Here is a 26301-nt window from a genome sequence, read left to right as displayed (position 1 = left end):
GTACTTTGCTACTTAATCCCTATCGAACGATTTGAATAAAATAAAGACGATAATGACAAGTTGTCGATCTTCTTTTTATTCAGATAAGATTTTAGGATTCTCCATGGCACGGTGTACGCAGCTCGAGAAAAGTAGTGGTGTGCGGCCAACCTTCTGGAATCTCGCGGAGCGGCTTGTGTGGAATCGTTATTTTCGGAGCACCCAGTGTGAAACACCAACGCTCTCGCACGTTTTCGTATTTGAGATTTGGAATACGGAGGGCAGTGAACCCGAGACCGGATCTGGTCGAGAACCTTAGGCTTTATACAATCGCGATTGATGCCTCGCCTCAGTTATCACCGTTATTGCACGAGCTCGCACGATAATTACACGGCGACGAGGACCAAGAATTAATCTCGATGTTGCAGCTGCGTCACGCGCAGCAAACGAGGAATCACACTTCCCCGCCGGGTATGTGTATACCTGCAAGGGTAAATCTCGCGCCGTTTGTCATCTCCAATTTGAGAAATCGAGTTTTATGGAGTTTATATCTCCTCGAGAATGCCCAATGTTTCAATTTGAATCCGTTCCTTATTTAAGAATGCCGCAATCTTCATCAGCGTTACGTTAAATCCTCTCCCGCGATTGTTGCGAGTTCCTCGAATGTACAAGCAACTTGAGTTTTCGAAGAATCGCATTATCAAGATCGGAAATCCCGCGCCTCGAGACTCGAGACTCCATCGTCGGATTGAACTCGACGACGGAAGGGTTAAAGGGGGGAAATCGCCGGACCTCGGGGCTATTTGAAACGCATTCGCACGCGCAATCTTGCGATTACACCGACATCATCACTATTACTTTAACAGTTACACTTTCTCCTCGACGTCTCTCCACCGACGTAGTTAAGGAGAGAGCAGACCGCGAGCGTGCCGGGGAAATGATTGTTGTTGAACGAGGTGGTTATTTAAAATATGCACTCTCTCCCGTTATATTAATGATCTAACTAGCGCACGGCAGAATAGAAACGCTCTTAGATAATATTAATATTCCGTCCGCTGCACTGGCATAATGTCCGAGTCGCTTCGTTCTCCCCCCTCTTGCACGAAAATAAACCCCGCCGATATTCTTCTTTTTCATTTTTCATTAGATACTAAGAGGGAGAACAAAGTCGATTCGGTTAGGATCGCGGCCGAAATATTTTATTTTACGTCGCTCAAATGCGATTAACCCCTTGACTCCCGATTATGAGAATTCTCGTCATTTTAAACTTTTATTGCGTTCACTGTCGCGAAAATGCGTTTTCTCGTTATAAAATATTTTGTTGTAGAGCCGCTAAGTGATTTTATTATTGATGCAAAGTGTAACTAGAAGTTTTTGAGTGTGCTGAATACGATTTTTGAGTTTGATTTGCAAAATGTTGCCTCAGAAAAAAAGATATGGCTGTTAAACAAACAAACAAATAAATATTCTCGTCATAAGATATTTTGTTATATTAAAGTTTTACAATAAATTAATAACTGAAACAAGGTACACTTAGAAATTTTCGGGTGTGCTAAACATAATTTTGAAGTCACATTTGAAAAAAATGTCTAAACAGTTTTACAAAAAAATTTGTCAAGTTTGACTTGAAATTCGTCATCGGCGCCATCAAAAACCTTTCTATACAAACTTTCATTAATTTTCGAGGATCTTTTGTTTTTAACATTTTAGGTCCACTCGAGAAAAATGGTGTGGCAGTCAAGGGCCGGATTAAGTTTCACGCGAGCGTACCATGCTATGCAATCTTTTATTAACGATTTATTCGAGATGCAAGTCCGCACAGATGCGTCGTTGGCGAACGCCTGCTAATTGGGGGTGGAAAGGGGGGAGGGTCGATCGAAACGACTCTATCCCCGCCCCGACACGACGCGCGAATAAATAAAGCGTAAACCGGTATCGCACACCAGGCTTTCGAAACCTCGTCGAGAAAAGCTCGTCGAGATTGAGATACGGAGGTCCCGGCGCGGCCTTGCGCGTTAAAGACCGCGATAAGAGAGGTGATTGGCCGTGGCCGTCCGCCTGCGACTTTCTTTCAGCGCTAAAGGATGCCAAACAGCCGAGAGTCTAATTGTTTTCCGACAAAAGAAAATAACGTTGCGACGTGTGGTCGCGAATGAACCATCAAATGGCTCTTATCTTCAACCTTGTATAATCAAATTCTTTCGTTTATGAATAAAAATATTATATAATTAATAATTAATAAATAAGAAATTTGATTAAATTAAGAAATATTGATTAAATATTGAAAAAATGTAGACATACGGATATGTTTCAAACTTCTAAGTGGCTAAAACGACTTGATGCCTGACTAATTGCGAGAAAATTCACCTATTATAATTCGTTTTCAAAGTATTTCGGTCATAATTTATCGTTGCAATTTACGCTACACCCATTTATCGTGGAGCGCTTTATTATCTTAAAAAAGAAGTATCGCATGTTTGCTCTTGATGCGCGTATTTGGGGGGTTAATACCGTTGCTGCGCGTGCACCTCGCCGACGCATCGATGCGGTCGCGTTTAATTATCGCCGTATAATACGCATCGGGTGTTTTCTCGCACAGGGAGAGGAGACGGGATGTCATTGTTTCCCGCCGGGAGAGCAGATTTAATTATCGCAAAAGCGGTATTGTATAGGCAGCATGTACTCGCGCGCTCGTAAATCACGCCGGCCGATCTCACACGCCGCGCGCCGGCGCGGCGCGAGACTTACGTCGAAATGACACGCTACCCGCTAATGACGTGGCGCTTTCGCGGATTACATACGTTTTTGTGCGATACAAAAAAATTCCAAAGAAAGAGAGAGAGAGAGAGAGAGAGAACTGAATTTCGCTCGTAGGAGCTGCTCTTAAACTATTTATCTAACTTTCGAATATTCCGATCAGATCGCAGATTCATCGTTTATACGAGCGCGTGGCTACCGAGAAACGATTAGGAAGGAAGTGAAATGCTCCCGAAGGACAGTTCCGACTACCGCGGTTGACGATTCCTTGAATAGCGTGCACAATAATGGTGCTAATAAATCTACATCTTCGTCAGCGTTTCCAGGTACGACTTGCGAGTTTATACAAAGCGATATGACTTTAATATCGCGTGATACGCACATGTTTGTACCTCGGTTTGTACGCGTTTTTATAGATTAATACAAATTTAATTCCTCAATTTTATGATTAATTTCACAAATTTTTGAGAAAGCGGGTTATGACGCTGTTGCGCTAAATCTTTCACACGCATTTTTCGAGGGAAAGCGTTCGTTTAGTTTAACTAGATAATTTTAAATATATTTTTATTATATATAATTAATATATATTTATATACAATTAATAATAATTATGTAAATATGAAAAACTTAGTATTTTCTACTGTAAATCCAAATAAATAGTTTAAATATCTCTTATAATGTCCTGGAAGTGTCCTTCAGATTCAGCAATCCAAAAGACCCCATGTACTAATTTTCATGAAAATTAAAAGATTGAATGAAAACAAATTAAATGAAAACAAAAAGATTTTTGGATTAATCCGCTATACTGGATTGGCTATTTTAAATTTTTCAATTCTGACTTCTGATTCGTAATCAGCGATCCGAAAAATTCCCGTGTGCAAAATTTAAAAAAAATCAGTCTGATACAAAAAATTTGTGACACAAAGGGTTAATGATGATTGTCTCGAGTAATCTGCAACGTTGTAATATCGCCTCTTACGTTATTTCGATGCATCGACTCATCGAGCTCCCCTTTGGCGCGCGAAAGAATAATCGCGGCGCATCCGATTCACAGTGCGTGAGGAACGCTATGTATACTTGAACTGCATACTCTTTCCGTACTTTTCAATGACGCATACCGTACGAGTACACGTGTCTGTCACGAGTTGCAGGTCGTGAGTTGCCGCGAACACGACGCGTCGCAATAAGTTTCAGTGCGCTTTGTAGAGGCGCCGATTCCTCCGTTGTGTTTAGAAATAGTTATTGCGCATGGTCCGTGGTAATGTTGCGTATAGAACGGCGGCCACGATCCTTTTCTCCCCTTATACTAGACGCGTGTAACGCATTGCACAACGGAACGACATTAAAATCAAGTAATGACGAAACGAGAGTATCGTAAATTAGAAATAATCGTAATTATTATAAATGCAAGGAAGTGAGAATTGACGCAACCGCAATTACGATCAATATCGATGCCGTTTTACCTTTCCTGTTTCAACATTACTCGAATGTTCGTTAAAAAAAACATCAAATAATTTATATATTGTCAATGAACAAACAATACCGCTCGTGTAACAATTAGTAAAGTTTTCAGGAGAGACAAAAAGCTATGCCAAAAGCGAAATTATACATCATTAAAACTCATTTGTAAGTAATATGTATAATCATTTACCCTGTAGAATGACGTGGAGTGAACAATCGAAGCCAAAAAGTGCATTCGGATTGAAATGTCACATAGGCGGTATTGTTTATTCACAGACGCTATATTTAACGCAGACTTCTTTTTTTCCTCGGACTTGTTTTTCTACACGGCCCGAACGCCTTTCGCTTTCCATTAAGGAAGTTCCTTTCTTCTCTGCCAGTCGCTCGTTGTTTTTCATCGCTCGATAGTTTATGATTCCTCGGATCGTTGGCGTAAACAGTACACGTGTCCCCCGCGCCGCGCGCGCACGGACGCGTGCACACGCGTGTGCACGCGCGCATGCCGCGCATACGTGCGCGAAATCGCATCCGAGATAGCGACGCAGCGCACGTCGCGTCACCGCGCCGCACGCGCGCGCGTCCTTGAAAATACCGAATTCGCCCACCCGTCCGCGCCGCACCGGCGGACACGTGATATCATTATGCATGTGCGCGATCTATGCAAATCGCATTGTCGAACTTTGTATTCGCGTCCGCCGCGAATTTTCCGTCTATCCTCTGCCAATTTTTTCCTCCCCCCCCCCCGACGCCAACGCGAGCGACTCGCTTGGAGCTGCTCGGCTGAACGAGTTACAGCACGGGCGCAATTGCGATATCGCTACAACATCGCTCTACATTGTGTAACAAGAAATTACAATTTATACAAATACTTATATAAAACTGATCGTGGAAAAAACTCCCGGCCCATTGTTCCGCGAAATATAATGCGCAATAATCATCCGCGTTTGACGCACGATTAGGAAACCGTCCCCTGATAACGCGACAGCATCCTTATCCCCATTGCACATACGTGTCGATAATGCATCGATAAAAAGAAATCAGCGATACCGATTGCATGTGGATATTCATAACGCGTGAAAAAGAGGAGGAGGAAGAAGAGGAGACGCGGTGCGGCGCGGCGAGGTCGGGTTCACAAAGTTGCATAAAAAGTGAAGGTGACCGGCGGTGATTCACGGGGGCTGATGCCCTCGTTGTCTGGCATTCGGTTTACGGAGGACGGTGGCGATGGAAGAGGAGGAGGAGGAGAAGAGAAGAGCAGAAGCAGCAGCAGCAGCAACGGCAGCGGCGGCGGAGGAGAAGGAGGACGAGGAGGAAAAGGAGGAGGAAGGAGGGTCCTTGCCAACCGACCGGCCGAACCGAGAACTCCACCAAGAGAGCGGTCCGGCTCTTTGTTTTGGCTGGATCGCAGCCGACGCGATTCCGAGTAGTATCTCGCTCCGATGCGTATCTCGTTACGGGCCCGACCCCGCCACGATCGACGCGTAAATCATTTTTTTCAACGCGACCGCGAAATCGCGTCGATTCGCCCACACGCGTGCGACCGAGAGGAGGCGAGCGGTGAGGAAATCGAGAGAGCGGGCGAGCATTGCACCTCGAATATTTTATATTGAAGGGGATCTTTTTACCTAATCGCTGTAGTGTTAAATTTATAGTTCAAATTAATACTCAACTTGAGTCATTTTTAACCATTCCTAACAGGTCGTCACTGCTCCTAGACAGCACCGTGTCCAAAATCGGGACATAGACGTCATAAAGACATCTTTAAGACGTCTTATGATATGATGTCTGGGTACTCAGTATGTCATTAATTTAACTAAATCAATGAACTTAAAATAATACTATTTTGTGAAAATAATAAATTTCGACCCACATGGTAGTTAAAAATAACAAAATGTTATCTAACTCCAGGTATCGGTTTAAATTCCATCCTTTAATATTTAACAATGTAGAATTATAAAATTATTACTCTGATTCCAAGATACCGTAATGTCGTATCGAATGACGAGGATGTCGGCTGGCTGAGGCATGAAATCACAGAGTTAATTCGTAGTGATTTCAATTTAATTTTCTAACGTTCCGTCGTCGAGCTGGCCCTTGTACTTTTGGCGCAGATCGATCTTAATGTCCCTCCCACTCCGACGGAGGCACACCCCAAAGGTAGCGATTAAAATTCGTGGAATACAGACCGAGTGGAGGGATCGATAGCAGTCACTGACTGTCAGTGATTGCGCCTACTTGCATAGATAAAGATAGAACGAAATCAATGTTCGATGATATTTTAATCTATTTGACAACCATTCGAAATCTATCTTTCTTCCAGAAAGAGGATTATTATTTATTTACACATACATATTTTCATAACTAAATTAACCCTCTGATAATAAGGTCGAGGTCGGATGCGACCGACGGCTTCGTCTATTTTACACTTTTTGTTTTACTGCAATTATTTAAAGTCAGTTAATAATAAATTTATTGCGTTTTTTTATACAAATAAACAGAAGAAGAAGTTTTATATTATTATTTGCTCCTTTTACTCATTTGGTACATTGATTAATTGAAAAATAAACAAAACAGAGAGATCGGATCCAACCCCATCTTCCTAAATACGTTCTAAAAAGCCGCCTTGCTATTAACGTATTAAGAGTCAAAGTAAGCTTAGGACATACGAATAAATGAAACAGTAGTCGAGCGTATACCTCGATCTAATCTACTTTCTCAAAAATGCTTCGATTATTTAATTCGCCTTCTGGCTGGAGCTGGAGCTCTCCATGCATTCCCGACCTTGATCAGAAGTTTCGGCTCGCTCTCCAGCCGTCATTTTCGTCGATTTCCCGGAATTGCCCAAGGAATTCCGCCACATCGGTGCGCCATCGACGAAGTGTCACTCCTGCGTGGCACTTGCGTCGCGGTCGCGCACACGACGCAATCTAATCGCGCCGCTCCGGCTCGTCCGCTCGGAGCGACGACGCTGGTGCATTCCGCGGCGCGAGGATACCGCCGCGCCGGCCGGGAGGGGAGGGGGGTCGGCACCGGGGGGAGCGTCGTCGCGCAACGCACGGTGATAGGGGGGCGAGAGTGGGGGACCGGACGGTCTGACGCAGAAGCGCGTTGGGACTTGGGAGCCGGTCGCGCGGACGATGTAGTGAGGGAGACCGGTGAGCGCTCGGGGGTGGGGGGAGACCGTCACACATAAACCGCGTATAAACCAGGCGTAAACTTGTCTCCCCCCCCCCCCCCCCACCCCTTGTGCCGTCTCGCGCGACCTACGTTCACTAACGTGGCTTCACACATGCGCGCGCGCGCGAGGCAACCCCGTCCAGTCAGCCTTCTCGACATCGGATCGGAGCCAGACGACATTGGGGCCAAGACGGCGGCACGTACGGCAGTCACCGTCGAAGTCTCACGCGGTGCGCGCAGTCAGTTGTCAGCCCGGCTTCGTAGCGAGCGGACGTGTGCGTCTATACGAGAGAGTCTCGCTTCGCGCAGCGGAGCCCGCATCACACCACGTATAATATATCTTGTACACAAGATATACATACGTGTGCTCGCATATATACACGCTGTATATATACGCGTTTACGCCGTCGAGAGCTTCACGCAGTGCAACGACGCGGTACGTCGCGGATCGCTGTCACCCGCGAAGCGCGGAGTTCAAGTTCACTCGCCCGAGCGCGGGGCAGACAGACAGGCAGGCCAGGCAGAAAAGCCCGTCGTCTCGCGTCGAGTCTTGCAGTGGCAGCCGATCGTTCCTTTCGGGAGTGCCTCGTCTTTCTCTCTTCCGCGAGTGCCCACTCCGCACGGACGCACTCGTACTGGTACGTTTTTTTGCGTCGAGTGCCCACGCCGGAGTAAAGTTGCCGGAGATTCGTGTTACGGGGACGACTGTTATGTCGCAGTGACAGCCGCGCGCCGCACCGCCGCAGGTTCGATGAACGGAGCATTGCCGCGTGCCGTTCCCGTTTCGACGATCGCGTCGCGATAGTTACGCCTGTGGAACCCGCGGGGAAATTGTATATTTCTGACTGTTCCGCGGTCCCCCGAAGGTCGATAGGATCGACTTGGAGATCGACGACAATCGTGGATCGCTGTTCCATCGCACGCTCCGGATCGACGGAACCTTTCAAGATTGGTGAGTACCATCCTTCCTTGGCGCACGCTGGCGAAAACATTAACAAAGAGGGTCAATTGGCGGCGCGAGTTCGGATGTGAAGAACAATGGTATATTTCATGTGTCGTGTAATTAACGAGAAATTGACGGACTCTTAAAATCTCGATAAAGTTTGAAAAATACGCGCGCTGCTTTTCCGTAAAAATCGCTCGAAGCTCTCGCGTTTGCGAGATTCTCATCATCGATTCGCGACGTTAGAAGCATCTTAGAGCACGTGCTTCCGGCGCGAATGAGACGCGAGAACGGCGCGTGCGAAACTCCGAGTCACGGTTTGACAGAACCCTATACGCTGTTAAATATTATAGGGTGAAATTGAAACTAATATTTTTTTTCAACCACGAGTGTTGAAATTTATTATTTTCACACACAACAGTATTATTTTAATTTCATTGGTTTAATTAAATTAACGCCATATTTCTTTTTAGTAGAAGCAGTGGCTAAAAATGACTCAAATTGAGTATAATTTGACACTACGAATTTAACAGTGCATTAGCTCGCCGAGAGAGAGCTCCATTACACTCGCCTGTCAAAGATCGACTCCTCGCGATTGTCGAAGATTCGAATTACTTTGGCGTTGCAAAATGTTATAAAAAAACCAAAATTCCAACGACGATACGAAATTCTGCAAAATATCAAATCGATCTCTTTGCTTCGTTTTATACTATAAAATATAGACCAATCAAATTAAGGAAAACGCGCCGTTGAACGGTCAGTACTGGATCTTGGCCTAATAATATTATTATTTGCGTGAGAATTTTACGTTCAAAATATAGATCGTTTTATAAGATCTGTATTTTGTCATTCTTTGCACACGCGAGACGAGGCGTATTAAAGACACGCGTCCGCGCGATTTTCGCGAAACCGCCGAGTAATTGGCGATCCGAGAAGTTCGCGTACGAATGACGCAATATCGCGCTCGGCGATAACATTCGTGAACGTGATCGTCCCGGGTGCATCCATTGTCCGGTGCATATCTTATCGTCGCGATATTCGCGCGGCTGAATCACGCGGACTCTCGAATAACGCAGGTGGTAGATAAAGGCACAGTTTCGAGAAAATGCAATTAATACACGGCCGACGCGGTGACGTCACGCGCGGCCGTTTACGAGGATAAAGCGTCTTCGCTTCGCCGCGACTTACGAAAGTGCGTGCAACACGACGCGTCGTTGTTCGTCGCGTTGCGTCATCCCTCCCCGCGTTCGCGAGGGCCCGCGATAGCGGAGAGAAATAAAAAGGGGGGGGGGACTGAAATTTTCGCTTCACGGTTTCGGTTCTGTGCGAAACTGGAGGCGATGGAGAACGCCTTCGCGGTACCGAGTGCGTTTGCGAAATGCATCGCGATCAAGGATCAAGGTCGGATTTTATTTTTACCCTTTCGACTCCGCCGCCATCGCCGCTCGCGTCGCTCGCGCTCGGTTACGTGAGAAGAATCGATATTCTCGTCGTACGTAAGCTCTCTCTCCCTCTCTCTCTCTCTTTTTCTTTTTCTCGCCTCTTAACGGCCGATTATAATTTAAAATTAGCCGATCCCGCGGATTTGATTAATTGAGACACATTGCGGAATCGAGATACGGTTGATAACGTTTCCTCGGTCTTTGCTGTGAAGTTACGCGACGATCAATCTCGTTAAGTCTTTCCACGTGGCCGCGACAGCTACGAGGAGTGATCCATCGATCGCAAGATCATCTCGCGAAACGGGAACCTCCCCTCTTTCTCTCCCTCCTTCTCTCATTACACTCCGACTCCCCTTCCCCATCCATCTCTCCTCCCACCTCGCCCACCGCGTGCCGCTATGGCTCTCTATCAAAGTGGGCCACGGCCCAATTTACGGAGCTCTCTCAACCTCGTAGCGTAAACCGTCCGTGCAATAAACTTCACGGACTCCGGCCCGAAGGGCACGCACGTGCACGTTCGCGGCATATCGCTTAGAATTAGACGTGACTGATCCGCGGAAAATCCTCAAATCCATCAAGTTGCAGAAAAACCGAGAAATCGGACGCTGGTGAGAGGAGAGAGAGAGAGACGAAAGATGTGTGGCCGAGTCATTCTGTAATAATATAACTACCGGATATTCCAGCAATTAGATAGATAAATGAGTAAATAAGTTATGCGCAGAAAAAAAGTGTCAAATCGTTATTACGTCGAATTAACACATTCATTGTTTCGTAGATACGCAACAACCTATAATCTTCTTATATAAGAATTTCAACTTTTTTTTTTGGTTATTAAATTACACGAAATGACTTCATTCAAGCAAGTTTTTTTGCAGTATATTATAATCTTGTTTCAAGATTCCTATGTTGAAACTAAAGATATTTTTAAATCTAAAATATGTATTTTTTTTGTGTACAGCTACCGATGACTTCATTTAAACAGATTTTTTTCATATAACGTAATTTAATCTCACTTTAAAAGATTTCCACGTCGAAACTAAAAATATTTTCAAATTAAGAATATTCTTTTTTTTCGTATACATACATACAGCTGCCGATAACGTGTCGCGTACGCCGAAGTAAGTAACGGGTAAATTACATTGAGCCTTCGGATGACGGTGCATTTATTCGACAATAGAGAGAAAATCGGGGTCGGCACTTGCGGGGCCGGACTCGACTCGGTTTCGACTCGATCGCGTGCGATCGCAATTTGCGCCGGTCGCGCCGCGGTCGCGCCGGAGGTTTCCGCGAAAGAGATCGAGTTATCTGCCGATCGATACGGATATTGTCCGGCGGGGTGTTTGCGGTCGCGTCAGAGAGCGGATTAGCGGTATCTGCGTTGCGCGGAAATGCACGTAGTCGCAGGTGTTACGTTGCAACTTGCGAGCGGTCGCAAGTGCAGCTACTGCTAGTTACGGTTCTCTCATCCGTGCACGTTAATGTGTGTGTGTGTGTGTATGGCGTACGCGCGGCCGGATATACCGGCGATATCTAGGCGTATATATACGTGTCGTCGCGTCTCGGACATTGTGGATTAAACGTTGCGTCATCGGCCGTTCATCGATCACCATCATGTAAATTAACAGAGAAGGAAGGAGAGAGACAACGGTGAGCGTCTTGTAAATGTTTGCGTCGCTCTATTTCTTATTTAAACGATATCGACGGCAAATCGCTATTCGGGACGAGCTCATTTCCAATTCTTGTTAAACTTCGTAGGTAAACGCGAAGAAATAGCGCCAGTCGACGAAAATATCGTGGATATCAATGTTTCAACGACCGTATTACCGCGGCAGGAATTGCGTCACGAGCGCTAATTCGAGGAGGCTTTGCCTCTCACGTCGCGGAATCGAGCGATCAAATTCCGCGACGATCGCGGTTCAGAAGCAGCTGCGACTACGGCAGCGGCAGCGGCGGGGCGGCCGGTTTATCGATCATATTAGCAAATATCAGACTCCGTTGTTCGCCGCGATGACCTTTTCCCGCTCGTATTATGCAACGAAGGTGAATGGTCTAACATAACAGCCTGCACGTGTTGCAGTCACGTGGCGGACGGGACGGGACGGGACGGGACGGTCGCAACAACACAAGGCAAACCGACTCGCGCGAATTGCGCGAGCGTTTGCGCGTTATGTGCTAACAGTTGCATCACGCACCGCGTTATTTCTTAAGCGACTTTCACACCGCCCAAAGAATCGAGTTGCGCGCCAGAAGGCCGCACGATTTATGTGGCTACCTAAATCAAATTGCGGTACATTTTTATTGACTGCTCGTCGATTAAAGAAATTCAAGTACCGTATTTCTTAGACTTTTATCTTTTAAGGTAAAAATTTTAAAAGAGAATGCATTGCAATTTTGTAATCATTATTTATAATAGAATGCCGTGTATATGCACGAATACGCGCTACACCACATGTCACTAGAATCATAATTTTCGGAACAACAGGATAAACAAATCGGTCGCTTTGTTCGGAGCTCACCGGGAAAAAAAAAGGGGAACGTCGATCGTGTCACGATGTTGTCATCACATGCGTATATTATGTAACGCGGATAAACGCTTAGCGCAAAGGCCTCGCTCGTTACCCGCCCGTGTCACGTGTAGCGGGAAGGTCGGGGCGCGTCGTAAGAAACGCCGCGGATCTCACGTGGATCGCGAGCCCGCCGGAACGTGAACGTGCGACATTGTGCGACAAACGCGATCGAAACCGGTAAACATCCCGGAGAACGAATCACCGCGAAATAATAAACGTGATGAAAACTATTGAAAACGCGAACGCGTGCGATTGGTACGCGATGTCTCGAAAAACGAGGGTGAATTAAGATTCCGTGGAGACTCCTTGCTCTCCCCCCCTGTAGCCGCGATAATTACGAAGCGGGGCGGTGCGTCCGGCGGCCTAAAATGTGTAGGAGCCACCACACATGCACTCGTCTCATGTAATTCGGTCTTCGCTTTTGCCTGGCCTTTCCCCTTCCCCTCCCGCATCGAATCGTATCAAGCCGGCCGGGCCGCGTGACGCACGATTATGTAACGACAAAGCGTGCCTCTGTTACGCGACTATAATGCGACTATACTGGGTGTCGCCGATCAATCTGGCGCTGATTCCCGACTTCTCGTTTTTCCGGAACTTCTTATCGAGCACTGGAGTGCTCTAGGAGCCTTGGACACGCGCGCGATTACGATCTTCCTCGAGATCCGCGATCTCCCCTCCCCTCTTTCCCCCCTCGGGGATTTAATCTGCGATCTCGCGATGCAATCGGGTCGCGCGCGCGTCGTAAAATTTTCCTTTCTCGTTCCGTTGATGATCGGAGCGACGCGTTATCGCGGTCCGGTTGCATAATGAGCGGGAAACGAAATCGGAGACCGGTTCGAAATGCCTCGGCGGAGGCCGATAACGGTATCAGTGCTCGCTGTTACGTGAGCGCTGACCGCAATCGTAACACGTCGCTACCACGGTCAAAGCGCGGTCGGGTGTCGGGTGGCCCGGCATTGTGCACATGCCTTTATGTGTACTAGCGCGCGCGCGCGAGCGCGCGCTTAAGTTCGTCGTACCCGGACTATTTTCGGGGCGTTCGCGCGCATCCTATTCAGCGGTTTTTCTGAAACGCACGTTCCGCAAAGTAATAATATCCGGCGGTCGTGCTCCCCAAGATCGTCACGCACAGACAAACGTGCCCGAGTTATTTATTATATATTATTATTATTATTAATATTATTATTATTATTATTATTATTATTATTATTATTATACGTATTCTATCCGCCGCCTCGTTATCGATTTAGTTAAAATTTTTTACATCTCGCGCTTACTCCGAGATTATCGTATAATTCCGCCGAGCTTTATTATTGCAGATCCGTAGGATCGTTTGTGATCGTAGTCAGGAGAGTGTTATTCTCTCTCCTAGATATAATAATATAATTTTAGACTTCCGTCCCGTCGCGAGATTTTCCGGCGGTCGGCCGGCCGCGGCCGGGAAATAATGTAAATAAATTTCCGGGAAGATATACACACGGGGAGCCCACACGGGTGAGAATACGTCGCGTATGCACATTGTATAAGCCGCTTCTTCGAACGAACGCGTCAGGAGAAAAAAATAAACGCTGGCACCGGGTCAACGGATGAGTTAATCGAGATACGGCGTGATATCATGCTAATTACTCATCGAGCAACGTAATACGTCGCTAATTATTTCGTATTCTAAACTATGATACCGATTTCGTAAGCGTTGTTTATGAACGTCGCAAACCTTGTCGCAAGCGTTGTTTCCGCGGTTACAACGTCGTCAAACGACAATATTCCATTTTCATATTTATATTATATGTATAATTTTTTTGCTATTTTATAAATATATTTGCTGTGTTTATATATATTTGTGTGCGCGCGTGCGAATATTATAATATAGTAAATATATAATAATTGCACAACTGCGTCGAGATTCTTTTCTTAAATCGACGTCGCAATGCGGAAAGTACGCCGCATTCTCGGAGAAACGGCGCCAAACGGCTCCGCGGAAAGCGCAGAACGCGCTACGATTTCGTGCTACGCATTAATCCCCGGGGCGCATTTTCCGCGCATCGGCACGTTCCCGGAAAGAGAGCGCGAGTCGCGTCGAGACGCAAATGCGACGCTTGTACCGTGCCATGATGCACGCAGCAGCGGGCCACGTGCGGGGCCGCCGCATTGCGCAACGCGCGGACGGAACACGTGCCCGCGTTATACGAACAACGCGTTCTATCTCCCTCCCGCTATTTTTCCCATCTCCTTTCCCGGCCCGGCCCGGCCATTCCCGGAAAATTAGGTGATACCGGCGGGAGAAGGGGGAGGGGAGATAAGATTTCCTCGGAAATGTCGATTGATAGTGACGACGGGGGGGGAGAGAGATACCGCGGGGAGACACGTGGCTCGGAGGAATTACCATCAGAGGAACGCGCAGTTGGCCGCGACGTTTCTCCTGCTGTGCTAACAACAAACGACGACAACAACAAATAAATATTAATAGCGCGTGATTCGTGAAATGATCGTGAGTGACCCCGATCTGATCTAATTTCCTCGAGACTTTCGATCTCGCTTGACGAATTTCAGCGGCCTTCTGGTTCCCGAAACTACGATAGAGATCAAGGTAGAGCGAGAAAAACACGCAGATAACGTCAATCGGTAAACCTAAAGATAGTATGGTATCTCGGGAATATTATTGCGTCGTCTAATGTCTCGAAAAGTTTTTGCGTCACGAAGAGTAAGGTACCTAAATGTACCAATGCTTGGACACGTATCTATATCCGGACATTTTTATCATTTTAGTCCCTAAATAAGTTATAATGCGAATTAAAATCAAAGAATCAAAGATAATAAAGGTTAGATTTTAAGTGTCCCAGCATTGATACATTTACCTTAACACACGTCGACCGTGGACCGGCGCGCGATTCAGTGAGCACATCATTAAATTATATCGAGCCAAGTCACCGAGAGCGCGCGACGTAGCGTCACGATGATTTTTCGATTAGGAGATCGAGTGGAGCAGTAAACGGTACGCGACGCGGCGGAGTTATGAGATTGCGCAACGGCGTCTGGTGACGTTTCGACGGAAAACCCGTGGGTGCACCCACCTACGATATGCACGCGTAACGATACGTTGGCCGGTAGCGATGATTCGGCGAAACCGATTGCGAGAAAAGCGACGCCGTTTACGTGATTCAGCCTCGTTTCTCGTTGCCGATGACGCCTCGTCCTCGCGGAAAATGCACGAAATCGTCGCCTCGCCTATTGACCTACGTCACGTATCTGCCCTTGCAGCGTTCGCGCGAGCGAAAGATGAGACAGAGTGTGAGAGAGAGGTCTACATGTAGGTGCATGCGAACCTTATTATTATATACGGAATCTAGAATCGGCCGATTAATTAAGCGGTGATGCACCGCTTGGAATATATACGAAAGCGATCGATGAGATTGCGTAATGTTTCCATTTAGTTTCCACACGTTAGAATTTCATAAGCATTCCATTTCCGCGGAAGGCATCTGCATTAGCCGATAAAAATAACAGAGCAACATTTGCATGTTGACGTCACGTCGATCTATCTAAAGGCCTCGTACCCCGATTTGAATACCAGAACGCGCCTTTACGTACGTCTTCATTAATTTGTGCGTGACGCAATTGTTTCATAATCGTGGGATCATGGATCACGATGAGTGAGAGAAAGAAAAAACGATAGAGAGCGGGAGGAATGACGTTAGGAGTGTTTATCATCGCGTCTATTCTTTATTGCCGTTTTAAATTTGATAAGTGATGTCACTGCTTCTTCTCGACTGAAGAATTATTTCGTTAGCAGATAAGATAAACATCGTATTTGTGCGAACCTGCGGTCTATTTGTTCAAAATCACTTCCGTCCAGTAAAAGTTAATACGCGACGCTGCCGCGCTGTTCGAACGCGAGAAGGACGGAAAGGAACCTCGCGATATGTGATCTTTCTTCCTAGATCGCGCGCGAATTCGCCGATTATTTTGCCTCCGTCGTAAGCGGAAGAACGGAACGTGATTCCCCAGCCGTAACACGTGGCGTACGTCACGCGGCGCGACGCAACGCGGCGTTTCCGCCGTCCGTGTGCGTCACGGCGCGAGTGCGACGCGAAATGCGACCTATAGCGGCCGCGGTTGTTTGCGCGATCTGCGTCGGAATTATATTAGCCGAACGACGTTAAACGCGGCGCGGTGCTTTACGCGCGCGTCGCAACCATCTCGACGATCAACAACGTTGTTTACGCGCTTAATTAGACACGTCGATGCGAGTAAACACGCCGCTTCGGCGGAATCGGCGTTTCTCCCTCGCGAAGACTTTCGACTCGAGTGGGAAGTGCCGCGTGGTCGAGCGCGCGCACGCGACAATATCAACCCGAAATCCGCGCGTGAATCGTCGCGCGCTTCGAAATAGATCGCGCCTGCGAGATTATAGAGCAATTTACGAGTCACCGAAATAATTTCGAGCTAATTTCAAAACGCAGAAGAGAACGTCGTGTCGCGGGAGGTCGTCCGCCGTGGGCGGAAATCGCGAGTTCTCTTGGAGCACGTCCATCGGGATTTCGCAAAGTTGCGATATCAACGAGCGGAGCGTACGTTGCACGCATTCTCAAATCTATGATTCTTTCCCAATTGATACTTAGAGACAATTTTTCCTCGGTAAAGAAGAGCAACTCGAAATTCTCTCTCTGTTATATTCGGTCAATTTTTTTTTAATTGGTGCACAGTGGATGTTGGAATTATAATTGTTTTGACACTGGATGATCGGTTTCATTCTAACGAGCCTCGTGACTTGCGTGGGCGGCTTTCGCGGCGCGACGCGGAAAAATCGACAGGTCGGATCGAAGAAGGATAACGTGAGTCACGCGAAACTCGTCGTACGTAATTGGGCGGCTTGAATTCCAGGAGATTGCTCAATTTTCGACGGCGTTTCGTGTCCCGATAATTCATTGCTCTGTGTCGCGCGCTTTGATATATCGAGGAAACCGACCGACCGACCACCTCGACTTTCAAAGTCGGTCGGAATCGGTGTTGTAATGCGCCGGCAATCCGGCTCGCCAAGAGAACAGACCTCCAGAGATTGCATCCTTCAAACGATCCTGCGAACGCGAGCGAAGTAATCGCGGAGTCGACTCCGCCAAAAATAATACGGTTATCGGAACGACTCGCTTTGCAAGAAACGGGTGATACATCGTCATCGCGAAGATTCTGTGATTTACTTCCTTAACTATTCTATTTCCCTGCGACGTGACGCATAACGCGGTGTTGACGCGCCGCTCTTCCTTGTGTCACGCGAACACGAATTATTCGACCCAGTTGAGCGCGAGAGAGTCGTAGAATTAATGAGTCACTCCCGAACTTCTGAAAAAAAAAACAGACGACGGCGAGTTGCGTAACGCCATATTAAATAACGAGCGTGCGCGTCACGCCGGTGTGAGTCGTCTGATTTCCATATCAGGATCCTAGAAATCTTCGCTGCGTCGTCATAAGAGTATACTTCGAGATGGTTTTTCGTTTTGGTGTACAGTCTGCGATCGAGAGAGGTACTCCTCGTGTCAGTAAACCCGTCGGGCTCGCGGTACTGCCGGATCGTTTGTTTGCGGTTATTTTCTCCATTTGTCTCTATTTGTCTCGGTAAAAACGGGTTCAGGCCGAACGAGCGCGAACGAACGCGAACGAACGAGCTCTTTCTTTTAGGCAAGAGAAGAAATGCTTTCGTCAATATAAATTTAGACTCGTTTGTACTTGCCATCCATGCAAATTCATTCCTTCGTTCGCACTCTTTAATCTGGTCTCAACTTTACCGGTCTCGTGCTTGTGTGTCGCAAGATTGAAAGGACTTCTATCTCGTAATGAGTTAAACGTCATATCGAATGCGCGATGTTTTTGACTGGATCCAGACCAGGCAAACGAGCGCGAACAAACGCGACTGAACACTGAACAGTTTGCTTTGACGAATCCGCCGCGAGCACCAACGAGTCTGCGGAGCAAGCCTTTCGCAGCAACGGAGACTCGACTCTCATTAACGCGCCACATGCGTCTTACGACGAACGCGTAACGTACACTTCCGCGGAAATAAGCGCCGCTAGCTAGCGGCTTACATAACGTGCGTCGTTACATCCGTCGCGCGCGAAACACGCTTTATCATTTATATTGCCGCGGGAGCTAAAGTTCATCAATAGTTGCGTAACTGCGCACGAGCGGGGGTTTTACTGCCAAGATCTTACTTCCTGCGTCGACTATGATTTGATAGCGTAACGAGTATGTCTCTGAACAGAAATCCAGTATAAAGAGAATCAGGAAGCGAATAGAGAACTGTCCGATTGAGAGATCTGTTTTTTATAAAATATTCCGTCCAATCAGTGACGTAAAGAAAGTGGAAAAGATAAAATTTTCTACTCACCGCGTACAAGTTTTTTTTTCCTAAAGATGATTAATGTCCATTTCTATCAATGTAGATTAGATTTAATCTCGGTTTAATTTACTTTTTATCATTTTCTAGCTCTAAAAATTAGAAAAAGATTATTAATCTACATTGGTAAAAACCGACATAAATGAAGATAATCTCACTTCATGTTTAGTTTTTTTCGTTGATGGACAGTTAGTTGTGAAATCGCCGTACAGACTTTCGGACGAAATTCAGTGCCTAGGATCGTCGGGATTTTTACGAGGTCGAGTTCGTGCACGATTATCGTAGCGACGCGGCGACGATAAGCGATGCGGTCGACACACAACGCCGTGCCTATTACGATTAAAATATTCTCACATATGGAGCACGCCAATTTACGTAACGATACTTATCTCATCTCAGAGTGGATTTTTTAGGCCACAAATCATATGACTTATATCGATGATTAGCTTGTCGCAAAGTGATCGACGACGATTGATCCGAAAAAGAGAGAGAGAAGGAGGAAAAATACACGGGAAATAAGATGTCTTTCTTGTGCATCTTCGCGGGCATAATTAGTACGTTATCGTTAATGGCCTCAAGCCGCATCGAGACTTGTACAATATTGCAATATTGACAAATAAATATCGTAGGTCAAGCAAACGTGTGTTTTCCGCCGTTATTTATTGCGAGACGACGCGACTGCGCGACCGTTCGACATCCAGAACACGTGGATCGGCGCGGTGAACGCACGTGCGCGCGATTGCATAACCGCTCCGCGCATCCGCTGCTCGGATTAAGGCTTACGTACGTATACGAAGGCGATGCCGGTGGAGTATTTTCATCCGTGATCGCGGGTTAAAAATAAACGCGCGAGGAGTAGACGCGCTCGTTCCCGCCTCGTGGCGCTTAATCGTGAACCGATAATCGATTTGGGGACAATCCAATTATACAAGCTTGCGTCACGGTTGTCCGAAACGGTATCTCCGTGATCAAAATTGCAGAATGTTATCTCGAAGAAGCCGCCGCTAATTGGTCGATTGTCCGAAAAAGATCCGTCGTAATTCAAGTTCACCGCGATTCTTCAATCTCTTCTCGTAAAATCGTCGCGGATCGAAAAGATCAAGGAGGCCCGTTCTTGTGGAATGTCGATTGTTGCGTAAGAAGTCGCGAAATGACAACGTATCTTTTTTTTTTAATCGGCAGAGGTGAAACGAACGTTCACCGGCCGGGTTCACTGGCACCTTCGACCTTGGCGAACGTGACCCTTACTCAAGGCTATTTTGCAACTTCAGACGAGAGAGGTGCGCCCGTTGGCAGGGCGAGCGCGAGTCTCTCGATCTCTCAAAATTCTTTTATCTCTGGCTGTTCTCTCCCGCGCTTTGACGTCAGAAACAGCCGCATAAATCAGTTGTCTTTGTCGCATTGAAACGTATCATTAAAAAGATTAAAAAGAAAATAGATTTGATGAATAATAATTTTCCTTCTGCATCGAAAGAAGGTTATTTCCAAATCGAAAAGCTGGATGGAGATTATATTCTTAGAAGAAAAGTTTCTGAAGAACTTTATAATTTCCATTTTTCAAAACCTAGATCCAATACAGTTTGATAATAAGCTTTCAAGATTATATAAGTATCTCTATAATTAGACTCTATAATCACTTGACACGCACAACGATACTGATCGCGGTAGCCTGATTGTCAGCCATTCCTTTCTTTCTCTCTCTCTCTCTGACGTATGTATTATCGCCGCGCGCCGTCTGGAACGCAACGCGAGTTTCGTCATCGCTGCTGTTCGCCGCGCACGCGAATTGACCCACGAGTAAAAAATCGTGCGATGATATCTCCATTTCGCCTCGATTAACTGACCGATTGCCCCTTTTCCGTTCCAGATGTACTAAGAAGACAAATTATGGTGGCAGAGTTTGTCGCCCGCCAGAGTGGATCGCCCATCAATGGTGAGACCGCGTGTCTGAACAGCAACATGCCGGCCACGCACACAATGGCCCATAGCGGCGGTCACGGCGCGCCCCACGGCGGGCCCCACGATGCCCATGGACCTCTCACGGTGCCTCTCACGCATCCCGGCCATCACGGCGGACCGCCGGCCGCGATTCAGCAGCAGCATCAGCATCAACCGCAGCAGCAACTGTCGCCGCAACAACAGCAGCAGCAGCAGCCTCAACCGCCGCATCTTCATCACCATCATCAGGCCCAGCAGCCGCAGCCGCAGCCGCAGCAGCAGCAACAGCAACAGCAACATCATCACGATGGTGCGCCGCAGCATCCCGATAACTTCTCACCCAACTTCGACATACGAAAGGAGCTGTTCTCGCAGCGCAAACAACGCGAGTTCATCCCGGACAATAAGAAGGACGACAGCTACTGGGACCGTCGCAGGCGCAACAACGAGGCCGCCAAGCGGTCGCGCGAGAAGCGTCGCTTCAACGACATGGTCCTGGAGCAACGGGTGATGGAGCTCAGCAAGGAGAATCACATTCTCAAGGCGCAGCTCGAGGCGATACGCGATAAGTTCGGCATCTGCGGCGAGTCTGTCATCAACACGGAACACGTGCTGGCCGCGCTGCCGACGGAACCCCCGATCAGCGTGAAACGCGCGAAGATACCGCCTTCGGCGGCGCTTCTCTACGCGCGCACGCCGAGCCCAGTGCACACGTCGGTGATCCATCAGCCGGTGAGCGGCGCCCGTTCGCCCAGATCGCCGGCCCAGCTCTACGTGCCCGAAACGACCGCTTACCCGGAGACCGAGAGCTTCCAGTACCCGTACTCGCACCCGGCGATGCACCACCTGGACACCACGAGCGCGCTAAACCTGTCGTCGCGCGGCCGCCGGGCGCAATCGCCGTTCGAGCTGTCGTCGGGCAGCGGCGACGAGGCCGGTCCCCAGATAATCGTGGGCTCCCAGAACAACCCGGCCGTCAACAACAGTCTGCCTCACAAGCTCAGGCACAAGTCGCGCATCGGCGACAAGGACGCCGCGAGCGCGCTTCTCGCGCTTCAGGGAATCAAGCAGGAGCCGGGACCGCGAGCGTCGCCGCCCTGGGACGAGGGTTCCAGCGACGAGCGCGACTCCGGCATCTCGTTAGGCGCCGAGTGGACCGGTCCGACCGTCACCGCGGTCACGGAGAGCGATCGGGAGGTGAAGATGAAGCTGGATCGTCTCGCGTCTGAGGTCGCGTCCCTGCAATCGATATTCCGCCTTGGGAAACCCGTCGCGGCAGCGGCAGCGGCGGCGGCCGCGGCGGCGGACAGCCTGGTGACGGGTCACTCCGTCGCCACGGTCAACGGACCGTGAAGGACACGGTCTCCCTTCCTTTGCGGGTCACTGCGAGTCCTCCTCCCCTCGGCCGGATGTCGGGGTCCTTGGAAATTGGACATGGAGACGTCGTCTGGAGGACGCGTGGGAAGAACGACGAATCCTTAGATCGTTGCGCCGAGCTGATCGTCGTGTACGCGATCGATCGTAAAGGATTTTGTAAAATAAAATTCGTGTTTATTTAAAGGATGAAGAGCGCGCAAAGAGTTCTCGCGTGCACCGGTGCAACGGCAGCAGACGTGTAGCAGCCGTTTGTTCGTCCCGCGATTCGCCGATATATGAAATAAGAATAGAATACTCGTGAGTCTCTCGCGAGTAATTCGCGATTACCGATTGCTATCGATCTGCTTGTTGCACGAGAGTCATCGATAACGAAAAAAAAACTTTAATCCTTCAACCCGTAGACTATACCTCCCCGGAACGCGAGGCTTCCTCTTCGATAAAACTTATAACTTATTGTGATACGCGAGAGATATCAGTTTGCGCCGTTTTGGAAACGAATCCCCCCTCCGATGGATTCGACGGCTACCGGTCGAAGGGTTAAAGGCGTTCTCCACTCTTGGTCCCGAAGCGAAGTGGAGTTAGGAGTTAAGAGCCGAATGCGATACCTTGTAGTGCTGTAAGTTACGTTGTAAAACTCCCGTAGGCTAATCGTTCTTCTATTATTACCATTATCGTTACTACAGAGCTTTGTCGATTCGGGTAAACGTGTCGCGGCGAGTCGGGCCGAGCGTACACTGCAAATCCAAGTGTTATTTTCGCTGGAGCTCTTCTCAAACATTTCTCACCGTTTTAAATTAAACGTGTTAAATGACGTAATTTAACACGTAAGAAACACGCGAAAGGAGCTTCAGTCAAATGTGTCATTTTTAAACGTTTATACGCGTAAAAATAACTTAGATTTGCAGTATAATCGGCGCGATCAGGTGAACGAAGCACCGCGATCTGTATTAAATGGAGCATTATATATTACACGCGAGTTACTCCCCCGATTGATGATTGGTCGCGCAACCGGCTATCTCACTACCATCGGATATCCATAATACGATTCATTCCCGTGTACGAAACAGGGATTACTTCTTCCTTCTCTTCTTTTTTTCTTCTTCGCGTCATTGTCATTATCATCGTCACTTTTTTTTCCTATTCGCGATCACGTGACGATCTCGCGCAGTGGAGCTTCGAGGCGTAGCTTTAATTCGCGCCCTCGAGTCACTTAATTTATTCGCCTTCGTTAATCTTATATACCTGCACGATCGTTGTTAATTATCGAAAACTTTCGGAAGCGATATCTACTTTGCTCGAAACTTTGGAAATTCGGTTCGCTGGTACATTCGTTACGAATTCGCTTCTTTATTTATTGCCTCTTCCGTCGCATCTCTCGAAATCCCACACCGAAACTTGGACGAAGCTCCGCGAGTTTCTCGGATCCCTTTTCCTTTTGTTCTTCTTCGTTCCCTCGAACGTTTCCCAGGTCCGAATCACTGGCTGGTTAATCCGGACTAGATTGCGGGAAGGGGAAAGAATCGCGAGGCAACGTCTCCTCAGCACTCATGCCAAATTTTCTCACGACTTTTGCGCGACTGTCCGTTGTCTCCTTTTTTTTATACTTTTGCTATCGAATCCATCCTACGGTCGTGGCGAGTGTCTGTATATATGTACATGTATAAAGAAAGAAACGAAAGTGCATCTGTGTTACAAAACGCCGGACGAGAAACGCTAACTTTGATGTATGTACAATCGCCGCGGAAAGTCCTCTCGGAAGGCGGAAATTTAGCGCGTATTGAAGTATTAAGCGAGCCTATAGGTGTATGTAATATATATTTACATAGCATATACTTGCAAGAAATATATATATATTATATGCATATTATATATATATATATTTGTCAAATTTATGTATTTTTCGATATCATTGAAACGAGCTGTAACGCACGTGCAGTGCTTGATTGTGCCGTTGCCGATTCGAAGGTGCGAGAGATTACGTTATATTGTAACAATAAGACCGGCCGAGACATCGAAATCGCGTTATCGGCGCGGAACCAAAGTGTGATTTTTCTCGAAGGTGCGAAAGGAAGGAAAACGAGGAATATTTATCCGACGATGATGGAGCGATCGAAGTCGGTGACGTGGAGAGAGGACCGGCGTCGATGTACTTTGCTGATCATTGTCCCCGCTCGATCAACCATTCGTTTCTTACCACATGTGATAACGCTAAGAGCGATAGAGACGCGAATCGACGTGAACCCGGGAGCAACCGTAAATAGCGAGAAGGCATCTCTATTTATTGTACACTAATCGCCTATGTTATTACGGCGGGGCGGGCGGGGCGTGCGGCGACGACGACGACGAGGAAATTGGAGCGTTGGAATCGCTGCAGGCGGCGGTGTTTCGGGTGTACCCTCTCGCGAGGCAATCCGTCGCGTCTCTCGCGGACAGGATCTCGTCTTTATTCCTCTTGCCCCCGTATTTTTTTATGTTACTCCCCTCCCCCGGCGTGAATGTTCCATATTTTGTACGGTATGCTTGTAAATACCGCGGTCAGCGACGGTATTGCGCGAGGGGTCTCGACTACCGCCGAATTTTTAACTTTTCTGATGGTTGCCTGACCGAGCGGACAGAACGCAAACGTTAATCAACGCGTCTCAATAGCAACGTAAATATAGCAATAAAACGTTTCGAGTCGTTGTCGCCGAGCTCCGACACGCTGTCGAAGAACGACGTGTTCGCCAGCAACACCGCCGCGTTTCGCAGTCGCGTCGCTGTAAGATACCGAGAGTGCCTGTTGTAACGACGAAGTCATATGCGTTTCTCGCTGCGGCCGCCGGCCTCCGGTGGTCGCCGAGATGAACGAAGATGCTGCACCGTGTAAATACGTTGTCTTCTATTGTTAACTAACGAGCGACCGCGAGTTTCGCGATCAACGTCGACGACGAGGTCTTAACGCGATTCCGGATTTAATACACTCTACATAAACTCAGGTATACAATAAATAAACATACATACATACATATGTACATACACACACACACACACACACACACACACACACATATCCCGATTACTCGCGCACTATTTGCCTCGTTCGCCTCGAACGATCACGATAACGCGATCGCGAGAGAGCCGACACGTTACAAATTGTACATATACAATCGCACCTTTTTTGCCAAAAAGCAGTTACGAGGACCGCCGGAACGTCGGCCGGAGAAGGAACGACACTCTTACCCCCTTTCTGCCCTGCTCCTTCTTCCCGCTTCCACCTTCCCCTCAATTGTGCCCTGCGAAATCGTTCGCGCGCGTTTCGACTACAGTTCCTATGCACTATACTAACGGTAAAGCGACTTAGAGGCGAGGATCGATGACCCGTCGTCCGATTTACGATTAAAGAAAATCAACCGTAATTCCAACCAATCGAATAAGCTTGGTTCTCCTTTCTCCGGCTGCTCGGAGATGTAAGTATTTAGACTCTAAGGGACATATCCACAGCGCGTGTAGTGTACTTGTATATGAATATCGATAAATAAATATTTCCAATGTTTTTGACACAAAGCCCCTCTCCCTAGTTTTTTGATATCCTAGCGCACTCTTTCCTGCTCCTCTTTTTCAACAATTCGGCAAGGAAGAAGAAACATCGCATTACGCTTTCAATAAGTTATATATTTCATATGAAATATAATTCAGAAAAGAGAGACCCTTTGAACAGAGTACCTTTGAAAAATAAGCGGGACTACAATAAGCATAAATATCTACTTTGGACAATTAAATATCACGCGTGTGATTATACAAAGAATATAAAAAATATATATGTATACATCGTAAAGTAGTCTGTACAGTGTAAGACGTAATGTCTACTCAATGATAGCATCCGAGCCGAAATCAGTCCTACGATTTCTAGTCTAAAAAGTACTTGCATTACGCTAAAAAACCAGAAATATCGGGCTATAATATATATATATAATAAGTCAATGCTATTTACAGTCCGAGTTGGATCTTAGTAGCCTAATAATATTGCTGTATATTTCCAAGTACACAATTTTTCTTAACCCTTAAATGCCACACCTCTCAAGAATCTCGTAAATGACACATGGGGTCTAAAAGACCCCAGCATGAAAAATGTCTCCTTACTCATTGATTTTTTTATATTTAATTATGAAAATTATTTTCAATGTTGTTCAAGGCTTAGAAAAGAGAATAAAATGCTTATATTGTTAAAATTTCAATTTCAACATAGTATAAAAAATTAAGTAAACTGAGTACTGCTAAGTGTACAACCGGGTA

At 47.2% G+C, this 26301-nt stretch overlaps 1 protein-coding gene across 2 annotated transcripts; it reads left to right on the top strand.

Annotated features, from left to right (window-relative positions):
* The first annotated feature begins 8056 nt into the window (after positions 1-8056).
* LOC112460197 (histone-lysine N-methyltransferase 2D-like) lies at positions 8057-25572 on the top strand. Of its 2 annotated transcripts, none has more exons than XM_025024793.1 (2): positions 8057-8326; positions 20582-25572. In XM_025024793.1, exon 2 carries the CDS (start codon positions 20602-20604, stop codon positions 22003-22005), a length of 1404 nt encoding a protein of 467 aa, XP_024880561.1. In that variant the 5' UTR covers positions 8057-8326; positions 20582-20601; the 3' UTR covers positions 22006-25572. The 2 variants fall into 2 exon arrangements, with proteins under 2 accessions (XP_024880561.1, XP_024880560.1); XM_025024792.1 differs by lacking the exon at positions 8057-8326 and adding an exon at positions 11119-11406.
* Positions 25573-26301: the final 729 nt, after the last annotated feature.

This window comes from Temnothorax curvispinosus, unplaced genomic scaffold (genome assembly GCF_003070985.1).
Source record: "Temnothorax curvispinosus isolate PA1 unplaced genomic scaffold, ASM307098v1 QBEX01010385.1, whole genome shotgun sequence".
Classification (NCBI taxonomy): Eukaryota; Metazoa; Arthropoda; class Insecta; order Hymenoptera; family Formicidae; genus Temnothorax; species Temnothorax curvispinosus.
The sequence above is the reverse complement of the archived record's forward strand: the minus strand, read 5'-3'. Positions and strand labels throughout refer to the sequence as shown.

What these genes read in the sequence shown, in the direction of transcription:
- LOC112460197 (XM_025024793.1), top strand. Translation starts at nt 20,602, where the DNA reads ATGGTGGCAGAGTTTGTCGCCCGCCAGAGTGGATCGCCCATCAATGGT.